Source organism: Rhamphochromis sp. 'chilingali' (genome assembly GCF_963969265.1).
Source record: "Rhamphochromis sp. 'chilingali' genome assembly, chromosome: 12".
Classification (NCBI taxonomy): Eukaryota; Metazoa; Chordata; class Actinopteri; order Cichliformes; family Cichlidae; genus Rhamphochromis; species Rhamphochromis sp. 'chilingali'.
Window position 1 is genome coordinate 37,242,745 of NC_137939.1, and position 22,282 is coordinate 37,265,026.

Sequence of the window (22,282 nt, forward strand, 5' to 3'; positions counted from 1 at the left end):
AGCCCTGGTAGGACCGCCAGAGTCTGGTTTCTCTATTAGAGGGAGAGATAAGGAGGAAGAGGAGGGTGTCAACGAGGAGGAAGAGCAGAATACAAAAGATAGGGAAGCAGAGATAACAGGAGTCTGGGCTATGTGAGAGAGAGAAGTGAAGGAGGAAGATGTGACCGTATACATTTCTGCCTGCATGGAGCTCGAGATCAGGATTTCACCATTTCACTGAACACACACACACACACACACACACACACAGAGGAGAGGCAGCTCTGCGGGTTCAGACAGGCTGCCTCACATTCCTCTCTCCTTTATTCAGGTGGGGGGTTAGATGGGCACACACACACACACACACACACACACACACACACACACACACACACACACACACACACACACACACACACACACACACACACACACACACACACACACACACACACACACACAGCGCCCACCTACGTTCTTTCAGGACAAAAGTAGAACCTGAAGTCCCTCCCCCTCCGCTCGCTCTCCCAGCAAACACCGCCGATCCGCGGCCAGAATCACCTCCCGACTAAACATAAGAGCTGCAGGTTTCAGTGGTTTGTTCGTATGTTTGTCATTAACAAACGTGTCACATGCAAAAACACGCTGAGACATAAAGACAACGAAGGAAGGAAAACCAGCACAAACAGGCTGCGCAGCACCCAAACATCAGAATCACAGTTTTTATGTTTTTATGACCTTTTTCAGACATGAGTCGGTAAAATATTTAAACTGAACAGAAGCTGAAATGATGAAGTTCATTTGTTTACAGCTCTACAGGAGTGTGGATTTAATCACACTTTTAATCATCTTTGATGTGGACTTCAGCTTTGCTAATAACACTGAACACAACTACCCACAATTCACTTTGTTTGAATTAAAGCAGCGAGGCAGGAGCGACTTGAGACTGTCCTCAGTCTGAAGCCGTGTGGTAATAACACGAGTCTGAGTTGTGACCTTGTGTATGTCAGTCCCCTCCTTTCTTTTTGTTTGACCCTCCTTTTGTTGTCTTATGTTCAAATGTCTTTGTCTATAAAAACGGTAGCACGATGACGCTCCTCAGCTCATTTTAGAGCGCCATCCTCAGTTCACACTGAGCCAAGATGGCAGCGAAGTCACAAAACCTTCCTGTGTGAGGATGATTAATGTTTGCAGGTAGAAGGTGACTTCTACAAACCCTCCACATCGATATCGGGCGCCGCCGCCTCCCTCTGTCCTTCTCTTTCTGTCGTTCATTCAGATGATTTCAAATGATCGTCGAAGATGTTGAAACGGTACAGATCAAATATGTCATTCCTGCATCGCTCCAACAAGCTCAGACAGACTTTTAAAAACCACTTTGGAATAATCTCACAATCTGATCCATCCTAACCCCACACGCTACTCAAAATTCCCGCGGGAACTGAAACGTTGCAGCTCTCCTGAGGACAGAGGACAGAGCTCTGGAAACGTTCGGCACCACAGAAGAAGAAGGAGAGCAGCCGACACAGGGAGCAGACCTACCTGTCCGAGGTCCAGCGTGACGTTCACCTCGTTGAACTCAGTGCTGCGGGACAGCGGCGGGCTCTGCCACCATCGCTCCGTCCCGTCGATGGCGTTGGTGATGGGATGGGCGCGGTCGCTGTGGCCCTGGCTGCAGATGTCGCAGTACTGCCCCTGAGAAGAAACAGAAATCAATCATCCTGTTACACCAGCTGTTTGGGGAACATCTGCCCATGAAGCGTCTCAAAGCGCCTCTTCGGCTGATGACAGGACAGCAGCGTTCCTCATGGTGGGGTCACGGCTGCTCCAGAACAGCACCGTGACATAGAGCTGCCACAAACGATTATTCTGATAGTCGGCTAATCAGATCATCATCCATTGGACGTAAAACGACAGCTTATTGCACCAGCAGCATCTGCTCTTATATAACTATCATTAGCTTACAGCTTTAAGTGTTTAAGGTCTGTGCTAACTAAAAATAAAGACAAGATGATAGTTTATTAAAGTTTAATGAAATTTGCAGATTGTTTCGGTGAAGTTTAATAAACTCCTTGCTATCTAAAATATAACAGGACACCGGAGTAAATTCTGGAGCATCTCACACTTCTGATAATCAGCTGTCTGCTTGACGTTTATTCAGCTGTGTAAAAACTATAACTTTAATCTCAGACAAACTGATTTACTCAGGAACAAATAAAATACTAAAAAGCCAAACAACATTTTTAAGTTATCTAAGTGACTTATATGTTTAACCTGAGTAGCGAAAGACAGCGGTGGGTTTGAAAACGATTTGCCGGGAGTCCGGTGTTCTCACGGCTCTAGTGAGCCTAGCCCCCGGCTAGCTAACGAGCTAGTGGGTAACAGACGTCTCCGAAAACGTCGGAGCGCTTTTGAAAATATGCGGTGTCCTGATAAACTGAGCAGATATTTGAGGTTTACACAGCTACATTCTCGCCTGAAAATATGTTAAACGTTTATTTTGTGACCCAGAAAGAATAATAAGAGTAATATTAAAACTAACTAGCTGCCGCCATTGTTGGAAACTGAGCTGGGCTGCGCTATGAATTCTGGGATAGGTTGGGCCTCGAAGTATACACCCGACCCATCCTTCAAATCTGGGGAAATAAAGACCGCATTTGTCGGAGTCTTCGAATTCGAATGGACCGTCTTCGTCGTGTCGCTGTAACGTAGTCGGCCTACAAATGCGGCCTCAGGAGGATGCGGTTCCTGAATTTGGACACAGCTACGATACCGGACACAGCTTCTTCTTCTTCTTCTTCGGGGTTTAACGGCATCCTTGAACATGCAGTGCTGCCATCTTCTGTTTCAGTCCGTTATTACACTCTTAAATCCTGCTACTTATTCCTGCGACTTTTGGGATCTTACAAAGCTTCAAACGAGGCGTCGACTATTAAATTAGTCGTTGATTCTGATAGTCGACTAATCGTGGCAGCCTTAACCGTGATTCTGTTTTTCCTTTTCATTCATATTTCCTGTTTCTGGGAGGTTTTGCGCATTAACTCGTGTTCTAAACGCTTTGCCTGCTGGATTATTTTGGGCCTTTCCAGCACACCATTAGCCGGAGCAACGACCAAGCACCCATAATGTAAGGTTAATACAGCACGGTGGTGGGTTTAGGTGGGGGCCGGCTGCAGGTAGCTCCACAGTGCACACGCCCGCTGCAGACGTGACACCCACTTCGAGTCCCCGTTTCTGTCCTGGTGGTCCGCTCGGCCGTTTGGCCCAAAGTAAGCATTAGCATAAACTCAACAAGTGCCGACCTGAACAAAAACCCAGGTCAGGGGCCGTTATCACAGCAGGTCCCTGAGGTCAGAGGTCACGTCTCTGTGGCTCAAACCATCCCCCACTGTTTGATGAGCTGTTAGAGCTGAGCTGTGACACCAGAGCGCCGTTAGCTTTCGGTCAACAGCACGCTCTGCTGCAGGTCTCAGATCTGCTCACACGCCGGCCTCTGCCTCGTGGCTTTATTTGTCATTAGAAGCCAGAAAACCAGCAGCTGCTGATGCGACACAGAGAGCTGTGGATCAATCATGAAACTTCAGCTGAGCACAATGATGTGATCTGTTTTTTGCCAACACGCATTGTCTAACTGAAAACCTGCACGGAGTCACTCTCCTGCCGACCCTTTGGCCCAAAGTAAGGTTTAAGCATCTTTTCTTCCTGAACACTAAACTTCTCCCCTCACACGTCTCTGACTGAGCGCTGCTGTGTCTCCGTCTCTGCTCACTAGAGCGTGCTCGCCGCCTCGTACACCTCCTGCACATTTAATGAATAAAAACACTCCCACATCGTGCTGTCGGGACACATTGTGTGTGTGTGTGTGTGTGAGAGACAGTGGAGCGACCTGGCTTAGAGGCCCCGCCCTCTCAGGCCAGCAGCCCTCGACCACATTTTTGGGGAACGTTGTTCCTGCAGCAGTGTCCGAGGATCAGGACGAGCTGCATAAGTACTCAGTGTGGAGGAGGACAAACAGCAGCTGAATTCAGGCAGTAAACTGTAAAATGAGGTCTTCCTGTGCCCCCCGCCCCCCACGGAGGAATGTGCCTCAGGCTGCAGGTTTCTCTGCTCTGCTGCTTTCATTCTTTCTCCTCATCCTCCACCTTTATCTCCACCTCTGATCTCTGTGAACTTCAGTCTGAGCCTAACAGCCATCACTCCTGACTTCTGCAAACTCAACGTGAGCTGATTTTTATTTTTCCCCCCCAAACTCGATAATCTCGCGGTAAGATGGCGGGCGAGCCTGCTCTGATTGGACGACAAGGGTCAGTCACTGTGAGGAATGCAGGGACAGGTGGGAGAGAGAGGGCAGTGAGTGTGCAGGTTATCACCCGCAGAGCTGCTGTAATGGTTAACCTGCTGATGCTGTTCATGAGCCTTTGCACTGATGAAAAACTCACACACACACACACACACACACACACACACACACACACACACACACACACACACACACACACACCTCTCTGCTTCCTTAAATCAGAAGAAGGGCGAAGTAGAGCCAACGAAGCCGAGCGTGACATAACGAGCTGGCAGCAGCTTTGTGCATGCCGCCGACCTCCTCTGCTCTTCAGCGAGGAAGAAGAACCAGGTTACAGAGACACGTCCACAACTCAGCTACTTCATTTCTGTACTTCAGGTTTTATGGAAGTTTATTCTTTAGAAACATGAAAATCCAGGTTCTGCTTTTGTGTTTCCATGAGAACTTCACACGTCACACATCTGAAAATAAAACAACTGGAAATATGGACCATGAAGTCCTGGATGAATCACCTCAGTTCCTTAAAGTGCTTTCTACTGTAAGGTAAAGACCCTACAATGATGGAGGCAGACCCCAACCATCAGACAACCCCTTCTGAGGAGGGCCGAGTACAATAACCTCAGTTTGATCTGAATGAAGAAGCAGAAAGTTAGCGGCCATCCAGGTCTTTATGTCTTTAAGACATTCCTGCAGTTTAACTCATTGGTGTGTGTTATCTGGCTTCATGGACAGATAGAGCTGGGTGTCATCTGCATAGCAGTGTAAATGTATGCTATGTCTTCTAATGATGCTGCCTAAGGGAAGCATGTATAATGTAAACAGAATTGGTCCTAGCACTGAACCCTGTGGAACTCCATAATTAACCTCAGTGTGTGAAGAGGACTCTCCATTTACATGCACAAACTGGAGTCTATTAGATAGATATGATACAAACCACTGCAGCGCAGTACCTGTGTTGCATCTTCAAAAAATAAAAATACAATAACTGAGACTTACAATGAAGTATCGTTGCAACTGGTTTACTGAACCTTCTTTTCAGTGCAGGTACAGAACATGAGTATCCATTTTCTTACTGCCCCCTACAGGACACACTCTTCTTCCACTTCCTCACAACATTAATGTAACACAGAACTAATACTGCCTCTCCTGGCGTTACCATTGTAACGACACACTCATTCTGTTTCTTTCAGATGAATAACAGGAACTTAGGGTGTAGGTATCTATGAATAACTATTATGCATACTCATATATTTATATAACCAACTAATTTCTTGATACCACAACCTGTAACACCTACAGCTGCTCTAATCGCTGTAATTCATGAACAAACTGCAGGATTTGATTATTTTCGCACTGCTAAACTTACAGAACCCGCTGGTGTGAGATTGATGTGTCAGTGTGAAAGGTCCTCAGTTTATTACTTATTATTACTCTATTTTTGTATTACAAGATAAACCAGCTAAAAGAAGGTTTTTGGCTTCAGTGTGGAGGGGCCGCAAAGGGGAGGAGCTAACTTGAGAGGATGGGTGAGGGGCTGCCACCAGACTCAGTTTTAGATAAAGAAGGATTATTTTAAACTGTGAGTCATGCAAAGCTCCGCTGACACAGACAAAGAGTAAACGTGAGCTCGGGTGAAGTCTGGGACTGCTGCTCACGCTTACACGGGACGGTTCTCCCCTCTTACACTCACTGATGCTTAGAAACTCAGTCATAAGCCGATACCTTATGATTACACATACGCACACACTGCGTGCTGCAACTACTCAGAGTGACGCCACGAGCACCTGCTTCAGATCTACACCTCACAGCGACTCACCTGGATGGTCTGGCTCGGGTCTCCGGACACCGGGCCCCCGACCAGCTTGCAGTACAGGTCCTGGACGCTCCTGCCGGTGTCGTCCTCCCCGCAGGTCGCCGTGGCGGTGATCTTCGTGCCCTCCGCCAGGTTAAAGTAGGGCGGGTGGAGGCTGTATCCGTTCACCCCGTTGGTGGGCAGCTCCTGGGCCGAGGCGAGGCGCCAGCAGCAGGTCACCAAAAGCAGCCACAGCAGCTCCGAGAGCCGCGCAGGACCGCTCACCATCATCCCACCTGCCCGACAAACTCCAGGAGCAAGCTTTGAGACGGGGTGGCGAAGTCTTAGAAAGTTACCGAGGCTGTGAGGGGGGGGGTCAAAGCTTCTGCGGGACCGGAGCGCGTGAAGTGAAAAAGCCGCAGAGAGGAAGAGGAGGCGCTGAGTCCTGGAGCGGAGCGCACAGCTTTCTGTCCTCTCCGAGAGTCGCTCCAGCAGGAACACTCAGTCCTCCCCCTCCCTCCCTCTCTCTCTCCTCACCCTCCCCTACCCCCATCTCTGGCCCGGCCCCAGAGGAGGAGGAGGGCGCAGAGCTTCCTCGTAGGCCTGCGGCCAACTGAAGCTGATTTTAGTGGCTGAAGACTCGAATTTATGAGTTCTTGTTAGATAAACCATGTACCTGTTTGATGTCTGAGGTCTGGTTTTAGCAGCACGAATCAGAGTCCAGATCTGAGTGTACATGAAACATCTTTGATTAAAATACTGATTGTTGTGTAAAAACAGACACGTGATTTAGTAAGACTGAAAGGTGCAACCTCAACCAGAACACAGGAAACAGCTGATGGAGAATGACACCTGCGCAGGCCTCAGAGACGGAGTACTTTAACCTGTGTAGTACTTTAACTTGCAGTAGTTTAATTTGAACTTGAAGAAAGTGTCTTTCCTCAGTGTGCTGCATCACGTGATCCAGGGAATTACCTGCCCAGGTAATAAAACTGTTGCTGAAATCTGTTTATGAGCGCCGATCAAACTCCATTCGCAGATTGAAAACGGAGCGAGCGACCGTTCACTGGAGCCTAGTTAAAGGTCAAAGCTGCAGGCAGCTGTGCTTGTGGACCTCTGAAGCTTCTGTCGTGGCTGTGTCATTCTTCTTCTGTGGTTATAATCCGCCCTCCTTGCTCTCTGCCTCCTGGGAGCTGGGGCAGCGTCTCTCAGACATTTGGCTAGTCTGTGTTTGGCATCCACAGAGACCTGCAAATCAAACCTGGAGCTCCGCCTACGTGAGCGCTCTGTTAGTGCAGTGACCTCACAGCAGCCATATTATTGGTCACGTGATGTCATTAAAAATGCTCCAAAAGGCTCCAACAGCACAAAAACGGTCCACAGGTCCAGCTTAGCCTAGCAGCTACAGCCATCTGTGTCACCATCCACCTGTCAGTCACAGAGGCCACGCCCTAAAATTACAAACCTTAAACCAGGCGTGTTACACAAACACCCTCCCCGTACAGGTGTGACTATGGAGGAAATGATCCACAGAGACCCAACAGTTTGTGTATCAGGCTGTAAAGTTTTAACATGACTCACTGCTGCCTCTGCTGGACGTCAGAAGAACCACAGGGTTGATGGGAAACACCTGCAGAGCTGAGTGTGTTTCTCATGGAGCGCTGCCATGTAATTACGTGGCTCCAGGAGCCACTTTAGAAGATTAAAGAGTTTTTCCCACACTCTCAAACACACAGATAAAAGGTGCTCAGGTGAGTCGGGCACAGTTCATACTGAACAGGTAGCTTTGGTTCAAGTTGCAGAGGTTCTAGTGTAGATTAGCCGTGTATTGTCCTTGTACACGTAGAACAAAACTGTGGCATGAGAAGTTTAGGCAACACAGGAAGAAAACACTGAGCATCACTGCTGTTCGGTCTCACACAGGAACACAACACCTCCACAAGTCAGTATCAGGTAGCCCCGCCCACATTATGCTATTCTGTAATCTGCAGAACATACAAATTAGTACTATGACAACACACACACACTCACAAACAACAGGTGGGTGGGGCTGCAGTCCACGACATCATCCAGAGCCAGGAGTGCGAAAAACTGTGATAAACTGAGTGTTTAGAGCAGTCTGAACACGTGAGCTCATTACTAGACAGGAAGTGAGGAGAAGAAAAATCGGTCCATGAAGAGTTACTTCCTGCGTGGTGTTTGCTGCAGGAAATGGACTCTTAATGAAAGGAACGCGAACAAGAGAGGAGGGAGAAATAAAGTGTGAAAAACTCACAGCGAGCCAAACACAGGAAGAGAAGAAGAAGAAAGAGGCCTTGGCGTTTCACCTCACTAATCCTGTCTTTCTCCCTGAACTCTATAACTAATCTACTTCATGGTTACCACAGAGACCAAAGGAGGAGCGAGGGATAGGTCACATGTTGTCATGGAAACTGCTAACTGCTCCATCAATTGAACCCACTCACCCCCGCCTCCCCAAACACACACACAGATGAAGAGGTCTGTGTGCAGCGAGGAACAAAGTTTGAAGTGAGCAGCGAACTGAGCTTCATTCAGGCTCTGATCCAGAGGTCAGCCCCAGAGACGCGTCCGACATCCACGAGGTGTCCGCATCCTCCGAATAATGAGCTTCTGGCAGATTCACAGGAACACCCAGGGGAACACTGCAGAGCGCTGCGTGAAATAAAAACGGAATGAAATCATTTCCGACTCTCATCAACCCAAATTTATTCACACCACAGAAAACATTTAAAGGAGAAAATGAACCATTTCAATAAAGTTTGACTTTGATGGCGGCAACACGTCTGTAAAAGTTGGGACGGGTCAACAAAACGCTGAAAACTGAGAAGAGAAACAGCCGGAGGAAGATTTATCAGGTGAGCTGTCAGCAGCTGGGTCACCCTGTTCACCGAAGTCTATTTACCAACATACGTAAAGATATTACACATAAAAATACACAGAAACATTGGAAATCAGTTTTTGGCACAACACCGGAAATGTCATGTGATGTGTTTACTGTCACCATTGTGCTCATCTAGATTTGACACAGCAGGGTTTGAGAGGACAGAGACGGGAAGTGAATGCCACCGTGTCGTATTTGTGACGCAAACAAAGCCCAGACGTGTTTATTTGTGTTCATTTGGGCCAGAGCGGCCTGCTCTCAGCGCTGTGTGTGTGAGCAGGTGTGGACATGTCCGCCTCTTTGTTTCCTACAAGAAAAGCCTTCAAACACACTCCTGGTGGCCTCCTCCTCCTGAGTGCTGAGGACACGCCTCCCACAGGGGGAGGGGGTGACGGTGGGTTCACCTGTACAGCAGGTCAGACAGTCGGAGGCTCTTTGTAACAGGATTAAATCTGTGACCAAAATGTTTCAGTGAGTTTACACAGCAGGCTCCGCCCACCCCTGCCCTCCTCTCCCGTCTGCTCCTCCTTTGCTTTGAAGTCTAAAGAGACAAAGAGATGAGCCGAACAGAGACAGAGATGATGGAAAGACAGATAAAAGGGAGGAAGAGCAGGAGGTGAGGAGGTGAGGGAGTGCCACGAGGAGAACGTAGGAAGAAAGACTGGGAGGAGCCGTCGCAGCTGCAATAAAACCTTGACAGAGACACGGCTGGGAGGGGTCTCAGGTACCTGCTTCACGTTCAGAACGTTGTTTGGCGAGCTGCAACTCGCTCGGTGCCAAAAACACTCAGACACGACCCAGCTTCAGCTTTTTCAAAAAACCCTTTAATCAGCTCAGAGTCAGACGAGCGCAGCAGAAGGTTTCCCCTCTGATAACGAGGCCTTAGCACAGGGGTGGGCAATCCCAGTCCACGAGGGCCGGTGTCCTGCAGGTTTTAGAGCTCACCCTGGGTCAGCACACCTGAATCACATCAGTTCGTTACCAGGCCTCTGGAGAACTGCAGGACATGTGGAGGAGCTAATTTAGCCGTTTAAATCCGCTGTGTTGGTTCGAGGACACATCTAAAACCTGCAGGGACACCGGCCCTCGTGGACTGAGATTGCCCAGCCCTGCCTTAGCATCAGCTTATTATTATCATCAGTGTTCCAGTAACAAGGAAATATGTCCATGAAAGTGAAACAGCTGTTACTGGGTCAGCTGACCAAACAATCTATTCATTTTTGTCTGCAGCTCCAGCCGCTCAGCTTCATGGTTCTGTTTTTTATCTGGGAAATCATTTCTGCTTTTTGGATAAAACATCTGATTTTCATGGAGAACACTCAGAAGATTCAGATTCACAGAGCCGTGCGAGTGACCCTGAAGGCCTCGGGGAGACATACCTGGAGGCTCACCTGAGGGACAATAAAGTGTGGGAACAGAGCCGTAAACCGGCCTCATTACAGACCCTGAAACCACACGACGCCCCTCTGTGACCTCACATTCCCTCTCTAACCTCTCATTTCATTGGCTCACGTCGTCCTTACAGCCAGGTTGGGGCAGACGGTCACCCAAACATTAAAGGGCGCTGTAACGGAGCTTCTCTCCACTCTTCTTTGCGTTTCATTATGTGTGATCGTCCTCAGCAAGCAAGTTTCTACTGAGACAGACATGAAACTCTGGTTTGATGTGAGAAGTTCAGTCCCAGCTTTTCACATTTAACCTTGACCTTTGACCTCTGCAGAGAGGCTTGAGGATCCAGACTCTGATGAAGAACGGAATCTTTAAATATCACCATCATCTTCTTTTGCCCTTCGGCCCCACAAACAGATGCTGAGCACTGTTCAGGTCTGGGTGAAGAGGAGGTGCACCTCCAGAGCTGAACACCTAAACACACCTCTGAACACCATGATGACGTAAAATAGAGTTGGATGTCTGGAAACCAATCTTGGTCTCGAGACCACTTTTACCTGGTCTTGGTCTTCTTGATCTCAGATCCCTCAATCTGGTCTTGAGTCAACCATCAGCGGAGCGGGGGGGTGTCATACTGGGCTTAGGCCCGGGTCATCTTTTCGGGGTCTTTTGGAGTGTAATTTGTTTCATAGTTAGAGGCCTGACTGACAGCTGTATAAAACAAAAACTACACACAATACTCGAAGCACATAGCGCACAGTCGTAAATTCCCCCTAATTTTGGTATGATCCGAGCTCAGGCACTGGGCGACTGAGCACAGCACTGACGCCTGTGAGCGAGGGGGGAGAAGCTGCTGCCTGCCAGTTTGCTGCAGACAGAGGAGAGCTTAAGTTTGAGCAGCTACCAAAGCAAATCATTGGTACTGAACTAATAATGTAAATATGACGGTGCATCACGAAAGACTGATATCAAACGGATCACTTGACCAATATTACGTTACTCGCTCTTCCAGCGAATCAACAAATGGCGAAATGAAAAGCCGAACAACAACAATCCTGTTTCTTTAGAGAGTCTCAGCTTACATGTGTTTATTTCATATTTTCAGTTGTTTCCCTCCACGGCTAAACAAACCGGTTTCAGTAATGCACTGATATACAAGAATGGACATAAGGAGCTTCTTTCAAAGAAAAAACTCAGGTAGATGTTATTTTATTTATCATGCTTTGTATGTTGTTCAGTATATTTCTATGCAAAACAACAGGAATTTCTGGGTCTGGTTGAATTGGGGTTTAGTCCTCGTGTCTTGATACAGCCCAACTTTGTTCTGCCTCACTGCTTAATTAGAAAACTAGTTTAAGGTGTCCTGTATATGTGGTATATATTTTTCCCTATATGAAGTCATTGTTTTTTGAACAAAACTCAAAACAGAGCCTGACAATCTTTCAGTCATTTCTACCCCCCATCCCACATGCATACTACCCTTTAGGGCCAAGCCCCGGGTGTCTGGCTCCGCCTCTGGAGTCAACAGTATCGATGACACACAACGTAACGTTCAATAATGTGTCATGCGCAAAAGCGTCAGCTCTGAGCCGTGCTTACAGAGCGCTTTGTAGTGAATCATATTGTGGCCAATCACGTGCGAGGATACAGGATAACATCATCATGTGAAAAACAGAGAGGGTGATGGACGCGACAGTCAAGTGGAGCGTGCGTCGGTCCTCTCAGTGAGAGGCAGTAGACGGCGGTGAGGAGGGCTGTGCGAGAGCAAGAACACATAAATATGCCTGAGACCCGTAAACGAAGCAGCATCTGGCTGCAGCTTAAAGACTTTTGTCTCGTCTCGACTTGGTCTCGATGTTGTGGTTTAGGCGGTCTTGACTACAAGTCTAACGTAAAGTCACATGACCAGAGAAATCCTGCACGGCAGAATTAACACCTTCACGTCGATGGAGCTCGCTGTGTTTCCTTCATTGCTGTTAAATGAAAAGTTAAGTTTTTCTTCCTGTTTGCAGGCTTGTATTTTTATCTCGTGCTGCCCCCTGTTGGATGATATAGGAAACTGTTTTTTCCCTGGCTGTGGCTCCTCCCCTCTATGAAACACCTGCTTTTTATTGATTTTTGCCACCTGGACCAGTCTCAGGTGAACTTCATGTGCCCTTCAGGACCTGCTGGGACATCCTACATTCATCATGATGATTCAGACTTTTCAAAGGTAAAAGGTGAATTTACAAAGCGCAGCATCATACAGTTCTTCACAGGTTTATGAGTGTTAGGGTCCCAGGAGGACGATCCTGGTATTAACTGTACATTTAACCTCCTAGGACCTGCCGTCCACATATGTGGACATCACATTTTAGGTTATTTAGACCAGAATACTCAATTTTGCTCTACGTGGGCCTGTTATCCACTTAAGAGGACATTATACTGCTACTGTTCTATCAAAATTTTAAATGAATATCCTCATTTATGGCTCTTATTTTTCTTAAAAACAAAAATAAGGTTAAAAAAAAAATCTGGTAATTCTTTGTTTTTACATTCATCGGGCCCCAATCAGCCCAAATATCAAAGAGAAATTAAAAATGCTGCCGTGGAAGAGTTCGGTTCTTAGGTTAAAGGAGACCTTTCATCTGCTCCCACCTGTCCTGAGCAGACACCTATCAAACATGAAAGTTTACCCAGAATGCACTTTGTGAAGTTTTGACATCGAACTCTGACAACTGATCACAGGAACCAGACTCGAACCTCTGGGTTTCCTCTCAGGGGATAAAATATGACATCATTTATCAGCTTCATTGATCATTTGTGAAATCTCATTAGAGCCACAGTAAACTGCTGCTACGACAACAAACACTTAGCACAATCTCAAAGCTCGGATTTACCTGAACAATGAGTCTGAGAGGAAATTATACCTGCTCTCACTCAGACCGTCACGATTACTACAAACTCCAGCTGCGCACACACATCAGTGAAGTTTTAAAGGTAAACACACACATACAGATCCATCGCTGCAGACAAATATGATGCTGAGATTTAAGAAAGCGCCTGCTCGGCAGAGAAAGAGACAATCTTGGTTAAATCTTTGCGGCCCTGCCCTCTGGAGGCGTTCGCTGATGCCTGAGAACGTGGCGCATCAGTTAGACCCACTGGAGCTCGCTGACCTTTCACCTTTCCTCCCCACAGAAACAGTTTGTAGTAACCTTTGACCCCCCCCAAACCCACAGCTGACTTCCTTCAGCGGTTTGTGTTTAGCTGACCAGCACCAGCCTCTGGTTTTTATGCAGGTACAATAACTGAAGCCCTATTTTCAGCCAACGCACTGAGCATGCTCAGACCCGTATGCGACCCATCAAATGTGAAGAAACGACAGCAGACGATTTTATTTTCTCATTTTATTTTCCAAACTGTCTCCAGCTGCACACACTCAGAAGTTCCTGCAAAAGAAAAACAGGAAACAGCTGTTAGACGCACACTTTAGACTTCCTGTCTTCTTTTAAACACTTTCACAATAAAGTGTCTCACATTAATAAAACTGATGACGCCACATGTTTGGCAGTGGCGCTCTAAATCCTGATGTTTAAACAGGAAGTTGAAGTTTACTGACTGTCCGCACAAACGCTCGCAGTGTTTTCAGGGTTAATGATGCAGGGAAATGAAAGCGGTTTAATGTGGATTAAGCCTCAGTGCCACCAGGCCATCGTGCTCCTACAAAAGCGACGTCACATCGGCCGAGACGAGCCGCTGCTTTGGTGTCGGGCGCCTCTAGATGTTTGTAACCTCTCATGTGACCGGTGGGTGTTACCGGCGTTTTAACGAGCTGTTGGTGCTGGAGCTCAGATTACTGCGATCACAGGAGGCGGTCCTCCTGCACCAGCTGACACTGAGCTATAAACGCTACGATGCTGTGCTGATGTCATGACCCTTTACTGTCACTTTATTTCCTCTGAGAGTTTTAGAGTTTGAACCTGATAAATGCTGACGTGTTACTGCTCCGTCTTTTTAAAGAACATTTCCAGCGTTGTTGTTTTACTCGCACGACTCAGCGCTCAGATATTTCATTTATTTTCTTTGGTGATCTTTGGTTAGCACTGCATCCTGTTTGTCTCCATCAGCTCGCCGTGTCTGAAAATCATTGTGCGTAAATACAGTTCTGTGACAGTGACGCGGCCGTCGCGTGGTTCGTGATCGAGGTCGCCGATGACGTACGGCTGGCTGAACGAAGCCGTGCTGTGACGCCACTGCACCCCAGCCTCACTTTAACAGTTTACGATCAAACGTGAGAGCTGCTTACTTCACCACGACGCCGTCGTTCTTCGCCAGCCTCAGGATGGAGTCGTCAGACTCGCCCTGAAACACACAAACAGTCTGTTCAGATTTATAGAAAAAAAATCCCAGAGTCTCAGCCCTGAATCTGAGATGTCTGGGTTTGTTGTGGCTGCTCTCAGTGGTTCCACCTAGAACACTGAGGGCGTGTTTAATGTTCTGCTCACACTTACCATCCTGCGGATGGGGCCGCAGATGGCGTAGGTCTTGGACTGACCGTTGAAGCGTCCGGTCACCTTATCAACCTGAAACAAGACAAAAGAAACATTCAGACACCCGTCACTTTAACCACGAGCGGCCCGAGCATCACATCAGCGTTTCAGTTCCACACAACTCCAAACTGGAACGTCCCACCGGAGCGTGGAACTGGAACAACGTTCCTCTGGAACAGGAACGTCCCACCGGAGCGTGGAACTGGAACGACTTCTGTGTGAGCGAACATCAGTTTCCAGCTTCCCTCTGGTGCCTCTGCGGTTCACACATCTTGCAAATGTGTGTGCACGGCACGCAGATCCAACGATAATGAGCCGCATTATTTACATACTCGTGAATCATGGAGCGCCGTCCTCTCGCTGCCTGCAGCACTTCCAACATGAAGAGTCCCAGCTCACACACACCAAGTCGTGAACGGACAGGTGTCCGCTGATCAGGTGACACACCTGTATGTTGCTATATGTCATTCATTTTAAAAATGCTACCTCAGGAACACGTCCAGCTGAGCGGCGCATCTGGACCCTTTGAGGTAACGGTGCACACCTGCATTTCCTGATGCCGCCATCATGCTAAAATCTTTATTTTGAAAGCAGTCGAAAACAGCCACAGCTGACAGAAAGTACTGTACATTGGAACGAAATAATAAAATTACATAAGCTATAGATAAAAGCCAAATAAAAGAAAAATGTAAAATAATTAATTAGTTAGCTAATAACTAATTTAATCACAAGAGAAACTAAGTCTCACTGAGGTCAAAAGCCAAAGAATAAAAATGGTTTTAAGATGCGTTTTAAAAGTGGACAGTGAAGCGGCCTCTCTAATGTGCAAGGGCAGGTTAGTCCATAATTCAGGCGCTATAGAAAAGGCCCCGCCCCCTCTGAGCTTCCTTCTGGATCTCCAGGAGCAGCCGGTCAGCTGACCTAAGAGACCGACAGGGTGTGTGGAGATGAAGACGCTCAGAGAGGTAAAGCGGGGCAAGACTGAAAGTATTTAAACACAAACATAATTTTAAAATGAACTCTAAAAGACACGGGCAGCCAGCGCAGTGAGGCATGCACCGGGATTATGCTCTTTTTTACCTGTTGTCAGTCGTGCAGCGGCTTTTTGAGCCAGCTGCAGACGTGACGGCAGCAACTGACTGAGTTACACTCTGCAGACAGGATGAAATAAAGGCATGGATCACTGGGCAGCACTCAAAGCATGATTACAAGTGCTGCCTAAAAAGAAAAGATTTCACTCTCGCCTTACATTATAAAAACTGGACTTCACCACTTCTCTGATTTGGTTGTCCAACTTATAATCACTGTCCAAATTAAAACCAAGTCAGTAATAACAGGTTTAAAATAAACTTCCAGGTAGGGCTGCACGATTAATTGTTAGAAAATCGCGATCTCGATTCATACTTATGTGCGATCTCATTTCCAAATGACAACGATTTAAAACAAAACAAAACAAAAAAAAGACGACGATTGTACCGCATTTTGATCCGGGACGTACTCTGCATGAAAACAAGCGCTCACTCTTCCTGCTCAACAAATGACAAGGGCGGAGCCTTATACCACGTGATACAGAAGCTGTGCCGTGTGATGCTAAAATTAGCAGGGAAACAACAACGGAGAGCACGTCAGGGATGACGAGAAAGTGACAGGAGAAAATCCGTCCCGGTCAACCACCCAAACATCAATAACGGGAACCTTATACAGCGCTTCCCTATACACGTCGACCTCCCGCAGGCACAAAGACATTACGGAGGCTATCACTTATCACCTGACCAAAGATATGGCTCCATCAACACTGTGCAAAAGGAGGGATTTAGGAAAACGATCAACACCCTAGACAAACGCTGCACAGTGCCGTCCCGCAACTATTTTTCTATTGTTGCACTACCTGCTCTGTACACGCAGCGTCGAGCAACGGTGGAGACGGAATTTCAAGCAGTACAACAACAAAACGTGAGACATTTGTTGTTTTTATGTTCAGTCTCAACTGTTACGAAGTTGATGTGCAGTTAATAAGTGCAATAAATATTTATACTGGAAAAGAGAATCGTGATCTACTGGTGGTGGTCAGAGGGCCCGGTGGCGCCAGTGTCCGGCAGCCTCGCCTCTGTCAGTGCGCCCCAGGGCAGCTGTGGCTACAATGTAGCTGCCATCGCCAGTGTGTGAATGTGTGTGTGAATGGGTGAATGGGTGAATGTAGTGTGAAGCGCTTTGGGGTCCTTAGGGACTAGAAAAGCGCTATACAAATGCAGGCAGGCCATCTCAATTCTAAGCCAAAAAAATCGTGATTCTCATTTTATGCAAAATCGTGCAGCCCTACTTCCAGGGGTCCCAAATCTACAGAGGAGCACTCACAAGGACCACTGGGTCCAAACACCAGCTACTATGTTTAAGGATCACAGCCCTGTGATGAGCTGCTCACTGGACTACCAGCCCTCTCAGCTGGTCAGACCACAAGAGCAGAGATTTGATTGGATGAATGTGCCAGCAGAAACACAAACAGAGCAACGTTAACGTTACGCTGAGCGTTTCCCTGCTACAGGTCAGGTACCGGACTAAAGTCTGAGATGAGCTCAGACCAGGCTCGAGTTTCAGAAAATCATAAATGCAGCTCCGGGAGTCACCATGGCAACAGAAAACAGCCGGGTAACAGAATCATAAAAACATGGCTCTTTCTACCCATGTTTCCCACAGGCAGCACACACGGCATCAAAGGCGCCATGGCATGGCACGGCACGCTGCCAGGCGGCACACAGGAGGCAGCTGACCGAAGCCTGGTTGAAGCGCCCTTCCGACACAGTTGGTGTGGAGCATCTACAGTTTGTTGTACGTGTACAATGACAAAGGCTATTCTACTCCATCTGTCTTTGAGGAACACAAACCCGGGGTTTCCCCTTATCTCAGGATCAACCTGCTGCCTGCCACGGAAAGACGACCCCAAACCACACAGGGCACGCTCTGTTCCCAAACGTCATCATCACTGGACCCGCCTACACACCACCCGAGGCCCTCTGACCAGCTCTCACCTCAGCGATGTTGATCTGGATGGAAGCATGGTCTTTGGCTCCGATGATCCTGTTGCTGGCAGAGCTGCAAACACACACACATACTTCATTAAACGTCAGCTCGCCATCACCTGTCTCTCTAACTTTCTTCCTCGCTGCTCTCACCATTTCCGCGGGACGTACAGGTCCACAAATTCACCGGCGTCGTTCTGCATGTTGGAGCTCGTTCGGGTGTCACCTGCAAACACGTCACACTTTTGAAAACACACACAGCGCCCTCGCGATGCTAACAGGCTAACACAGACACATAGCGCCGCCGCGATGCTAACAGGCTAACACCCGAGCCCACACTGCGGCCTCGTGCGGCTCTTTGCGGGACACAAACGCTAACATCAGCACACGTGGAGCCCGGGAGCCCCCCACACGCTACACACACACACACCCACAGCACGAGCCCGGCTCAGAAATCACAGCCAGCCGACGATAAAACACATTTTCAGACATTTTTACTCGGAGAGCGCGAGACACACGTACCGTGCAAGTTAAGTGGCGAAAAGGAAAGGGAGGAGCTTCGTCACCGGAAACACGTAAATCGCGTGTGCGTGTCTGATTTTTATGAAAACTATTTATTTTTTTTAATTTTTAATTTCTAAAACATTTCCTGTCGCCCGTAGAGCTGCCCGATGCATTCTGGGATTATATTCACATTAAACTCTAACGGACCGTTTCAGCCTCGTTCACGCGCCACGCGTTAGTTGTTGCTCAGCTTTTCTGAGTGGCGACACCTATCGGTCAGGAGGAAATGCGAGCAGGGAGCCCTTGTACGAGGTCAGACCTGCACTAGTGATGTGCGATACCACTGATTTCCTTTCCGATCCAATACCAAGTAAAATTCAGGGTGGTATCGACGATACTGATCTGATACCGATACTTTGTACAAAACCTTTTTTTACTGTATCTTTTATTGTATCTCAAATTATAAAAACGGAAGTTGTGCGCCATTTGAGCATGTTCAGCACTAAAGGACTCTGCGACAGACGTCTGTCTCGCCCTAGCAGCACCTGTCCCTCTCCTCCTCTTCAGTTCGCCTCAACATAAGCTCGTCATATTCTGTGATATGATTTATTCTGAGGTGTTTGATGAGGTCAGTGGAGCTGCCACGAAACCTCACTGTCTTGCCACATCGCAAACTGCGTCTTGGCTGTTTGTGGAGGTAAAACACGTCCACACATGACTCCATTTACGCTCAGCCATTGTTGTGAGTGCGCACGCCAGGGGCTGCCACACGGTTATGCAGCCGTATTTCGCACATGACTATGAAAGGCGGAAGAGGAAGTAGTTCCTTCCAGTGTAGACGATCCGAATGTTATAGTTTCTTTCCACTGTGTTAATGATAAACTACAAATTTACCCTAAATTACTAAAATATCAATATTTTAATGTGAGAATCGATTCTAGAACATAAATGACTGATATCGGAGGAATCGATATTTCAGGATCGATCTGCACATCTCTAGGGCACAGAGGTCATCAGAGTAGAATCAGAAGTACCACTGTGTGTCATCTGCATAGGAAACATTGTGAGTCCTTATGACAGTACTAAGCCGGAGCATGTGAAGTTTAAAGAGTAATGATAAAGACCGACCGCTGAGAATTGCTGACTGCATGTTGATCTGTGCAGAGTTACAAAGCCTTTGAATCCACAGTGTCAAAGGCAGCAGTGAGGTTGAGCTGAACGTAATTGAAACTAAGAATTGCTGTTGGTCTTCAGCTCAACTTCAGCTGGTGAAAGAATGTGAATGCTTTTACTTTGAAAGAATGCTCTCATAGAAATATTTATTTTTCCATGACACGGAAACTCTGGTGACTGCGTCACTTGCTCTTAAACAGGCCGAGACAGGCTGGATTGTTGCAGTAGATCTGATATGGGCTGCTTTCTGATGTCAGGTGGAGGCCTTACAGTAATACACAGAAAACCCCAACAATGAAACAAGCCCCTATGAGCAAACACTCGGCGACAAGTCAAGGTCAAGTTCATTTATATAGCACAATACCAACAGTCCATGCTGCACAAAGTGCTTAACATTGTAAAATGCCACTAAAATAAATAAAATGCAGAACAATGATGCAGTAAAACATAGAAAAACAAATGAATCAATAAAATAAATCAATAAAAGCAACTAAAACAACAACAAATAAGGCTGTTAAAACCAAAATGTTCAACGTGTGTGAAAAGCCAGACCATAAAATGTGTCTTTAGTGATGATTTAAAGTGTTAGTGTTTGTGCAGGTCTAATATTAAGAGGAAGACTATTGCAGAGTCTGGTTCCTGCCACAGAGAAGCCTCTGTCACCACCACACTTCAGTCCAGGAGTAGTTAAGCTTAGTTCTGACCTGGACCTCGCGGTTCTTCCTGGAGCATAAACCAACAGCGTGATGCTATGCAGAGGGCGCATTGCATCACAGTTTGAGCTGGTTTCTGTCCACCCACATATCCCTGTAATGCCTTACTGATACTGTTTTCTTTCAGTATGAGTGTGGTTATTCCACTGAACTGCAAATGTGTTTTGACATTTCAGTCATATCTCCATATCTGTACAGTTCAGCCTCCTCATTTTTCTGTTTACAAACTTCTCACCCCATCTATTGAAGTCAGGTGTTTGTAAATCATGAAATCCTCCTGTATGACATCATGAACATCATGGATGCCACCATGGAGCTGCAGAAAGGTGTAATGAAGAAGGTGCTTAAGAAATACAGCAAGCTGTCCAGAATGAGGCCTTGGAAACTGCCGAGCAAAGACTCACAGCCTTGGCCAGCTGCTTGAGGAGGTACACCAGAGAGATAGAAGGCAGGAGAATAAACCAGCTGTTCTCCACAGAACCAGCAAAGGTGTACTCTCAGTGGCAGGTGAACAATAAGAGAACAGCACCACCAAGGCTGGAGACGGAGCAATACTGGAAGAGCATATGGGAGAAGGATGCAACCCATAACGGCAATGCTCAGTGGCTAGAGGATCTGAGGGCAGACCACAGCGACCTCCCTGAACAGGGTCCGGTTACCATCACGGTGGCAGATATCCAAGAAAGGGTCTCCAGTATGAAGAGTTGGACAGCACCAGGGCCCGACATGGTTCACGCCTACTGGCTGAAGAAGCTGACTGCACTCCACGAGTGCCTGGCAGCGCAAATGAACCAGCTGCTAGTTAACGAGAGACACCCGGAATGGCTAACTGAAGGCCGGACGGTCCTGATCCCCAAGGACCCCAAGAAGGGACCGGTCCCCTCCAACTACCGACCAATAACCTGCCTCAGTACTACATGGAAGCTCCTGTCAGGCATCATGATTCAAGATGGCGCTGGAGTGACGGCAGCCTTTCCAAGTAGCTCTGCAACACCGCACCTTTTTCTTAACTTTAACTTTTTTAGACTAGGCTTTTCAAACTTTATTTCACCTTCCTCTACTTATACCTCTTAGATATAGCGATACAAGATGGATAATGCACTTTTTAAAACTTCTGGAACCAGCTCCTTCATCTATTCGAGAGCGGAGCTGCTGGCACTAAGAACAAAGGGACAGACCGGCATGCGACACATGTCGCCCCTGCTAAGACGGTACGGTGTTATCCTAAAAACAAACCGTGGGTAACACAGGAAGTCAAAGCTGTCCTCAACATGAAGAAGAAGGCTTTCAGGAGCAAAGTGAAGGAGGAGATGAAAGCAGCACAGTGGGAGGTGAAACGCTGCCTGAGGGAAGCAAAGGACACCTACAGGAGGAAGGTGGAGCAGAAGTTGGAGAGGAACAATATGAGGGAGGTGTGGAATGGTGTGAAAACCATCACAGGCCACAACACCAAGAAAAGCACAGTGGGGGGGGGGGGGGGGACTGTGGAGAAGGCAAACGAACTCAACAACTTCTTCAACAGGTTTGACCAGCCCACAACCCCCCACCCTCACCCTCACCTTCACTACAGAGCCCTCTCCCCACTCTCCTACCTCCCTCGCTTCCCCCCCTTCCTGACACCATGACACCCCCCTCCTCCAACCCCTCTCTCAGCAGCAAGACATCTCCCCCCCTCCCCTCCTCCCAAACATCTCCCAGTGTCACAGTGGATCAGGTCAGGAGACAACTGAGGAAGCTTCGCCCCAGAAAGGCAGCAGGCCCAGACAAGGTGTGTCCTAGGATGCTTAAGGCGTGTGCTGCTGAACTTGGGGAGCCGCTACAACGAGTCTTCAACCTCAGTCTGCGACTGGGGAGAGTGCCCGCCCTATGGAAGACATCCTGCATCGTCCCAGTCCCCAAAAAGAACCGGCCCAATGAGCTGAATGACTTCCGACCGGTGGCACTGACGTCACATCTTATGAAGACTCTAGAGCGGCTCTTC

At 47.7% G+C, this 22,282-nt stretch overlaps 2 protein-coding genes across 4 annotated transcripts in view; both read right to left on the bottom strand.

The window, feature by feature from the left end:
* Positions 1-6,568, bottom strand: part of lama5 (laminin, alpha 5) — a 74,440-nt gene extending 67,872 nt beyond the window's left edge. For all 3 annotated transcript variants that reach the window (XR_013973681.1, XM_080899171.1, XM_080899170.1), the window contains exons 1-2: positions 6,096-6,568; positions 1,522-1,674 (exon numbers count right to left, since the gene is read on the bottom strand). Coding sequence is in view for 2 of the 3 variants with exons in the window: in XM_080899171.1 (XP_080755297.1) it covers positions 1,522-1,674; positions 6,096-6,362 (420 nt within the window). In the remaining variant the exon portion in view is untranslated. The remainder of the gene's footprint in view (positions 1-1,521; positions 1,675-6,095) is intronic.
* Positions 6,569-13,736: 7,168 nt separating this feature from the next.
* Positions 13,737-18,515, bottom strand: rps21 (ribosomal protein S21). Its single transcript, XM_080899315.1, has 6 exons — positions 18,434-18,515; positions 18,065-18,137; positions 17,921-17,984; positions 14,856-14,927; positions 14,651-14,706; positions 13,737-13,793 (listed from the first exon to the last, which is right to left on the bottom strand). The coding sequence occupies exons 2-6, from the start codon at positions 18,112-18,114 to the stop codon at positions 13,784-13,786; spliced, it is 252 nt and encodes an 83-aa protein (XP_080755441.1). The 5' UTR covers positions 18,115-18,137; positions 18,434-18,515; the 3' UTR covers positions 13,737-13,783.
* Positions 18,516-22,282: the final 3,767 nt, after the last annotated feature.

What these genes read in the sequence shown, in the direction of transcription:
- rps21 (XM_080899315.1), bottom strand. Translation starts at nt 18,114, where the DNA reads ATGCAGAACGACGCCGGTGAATTTGTGGACCTGTACGTCCCGCGGAAA. An exon ending in CTGTACGTCCCGCGGAAATG is followed by an intron (nt 17,985 to 18,064) that starts GTGAGAGCAGCG and finishes GTGTGTTTGCAG; the next exon opens with CTCTGCCAGCAACAGGATCA. An exon ending in TCCAGATCAACATCGCTGAG is followed by an intron (nt 14,928 to 17,920) that starts GTGAGAGCTGGT and finishes GTCTTGTTTCAG; the next exon opens with GTTGATAAGGTGACCGGACG.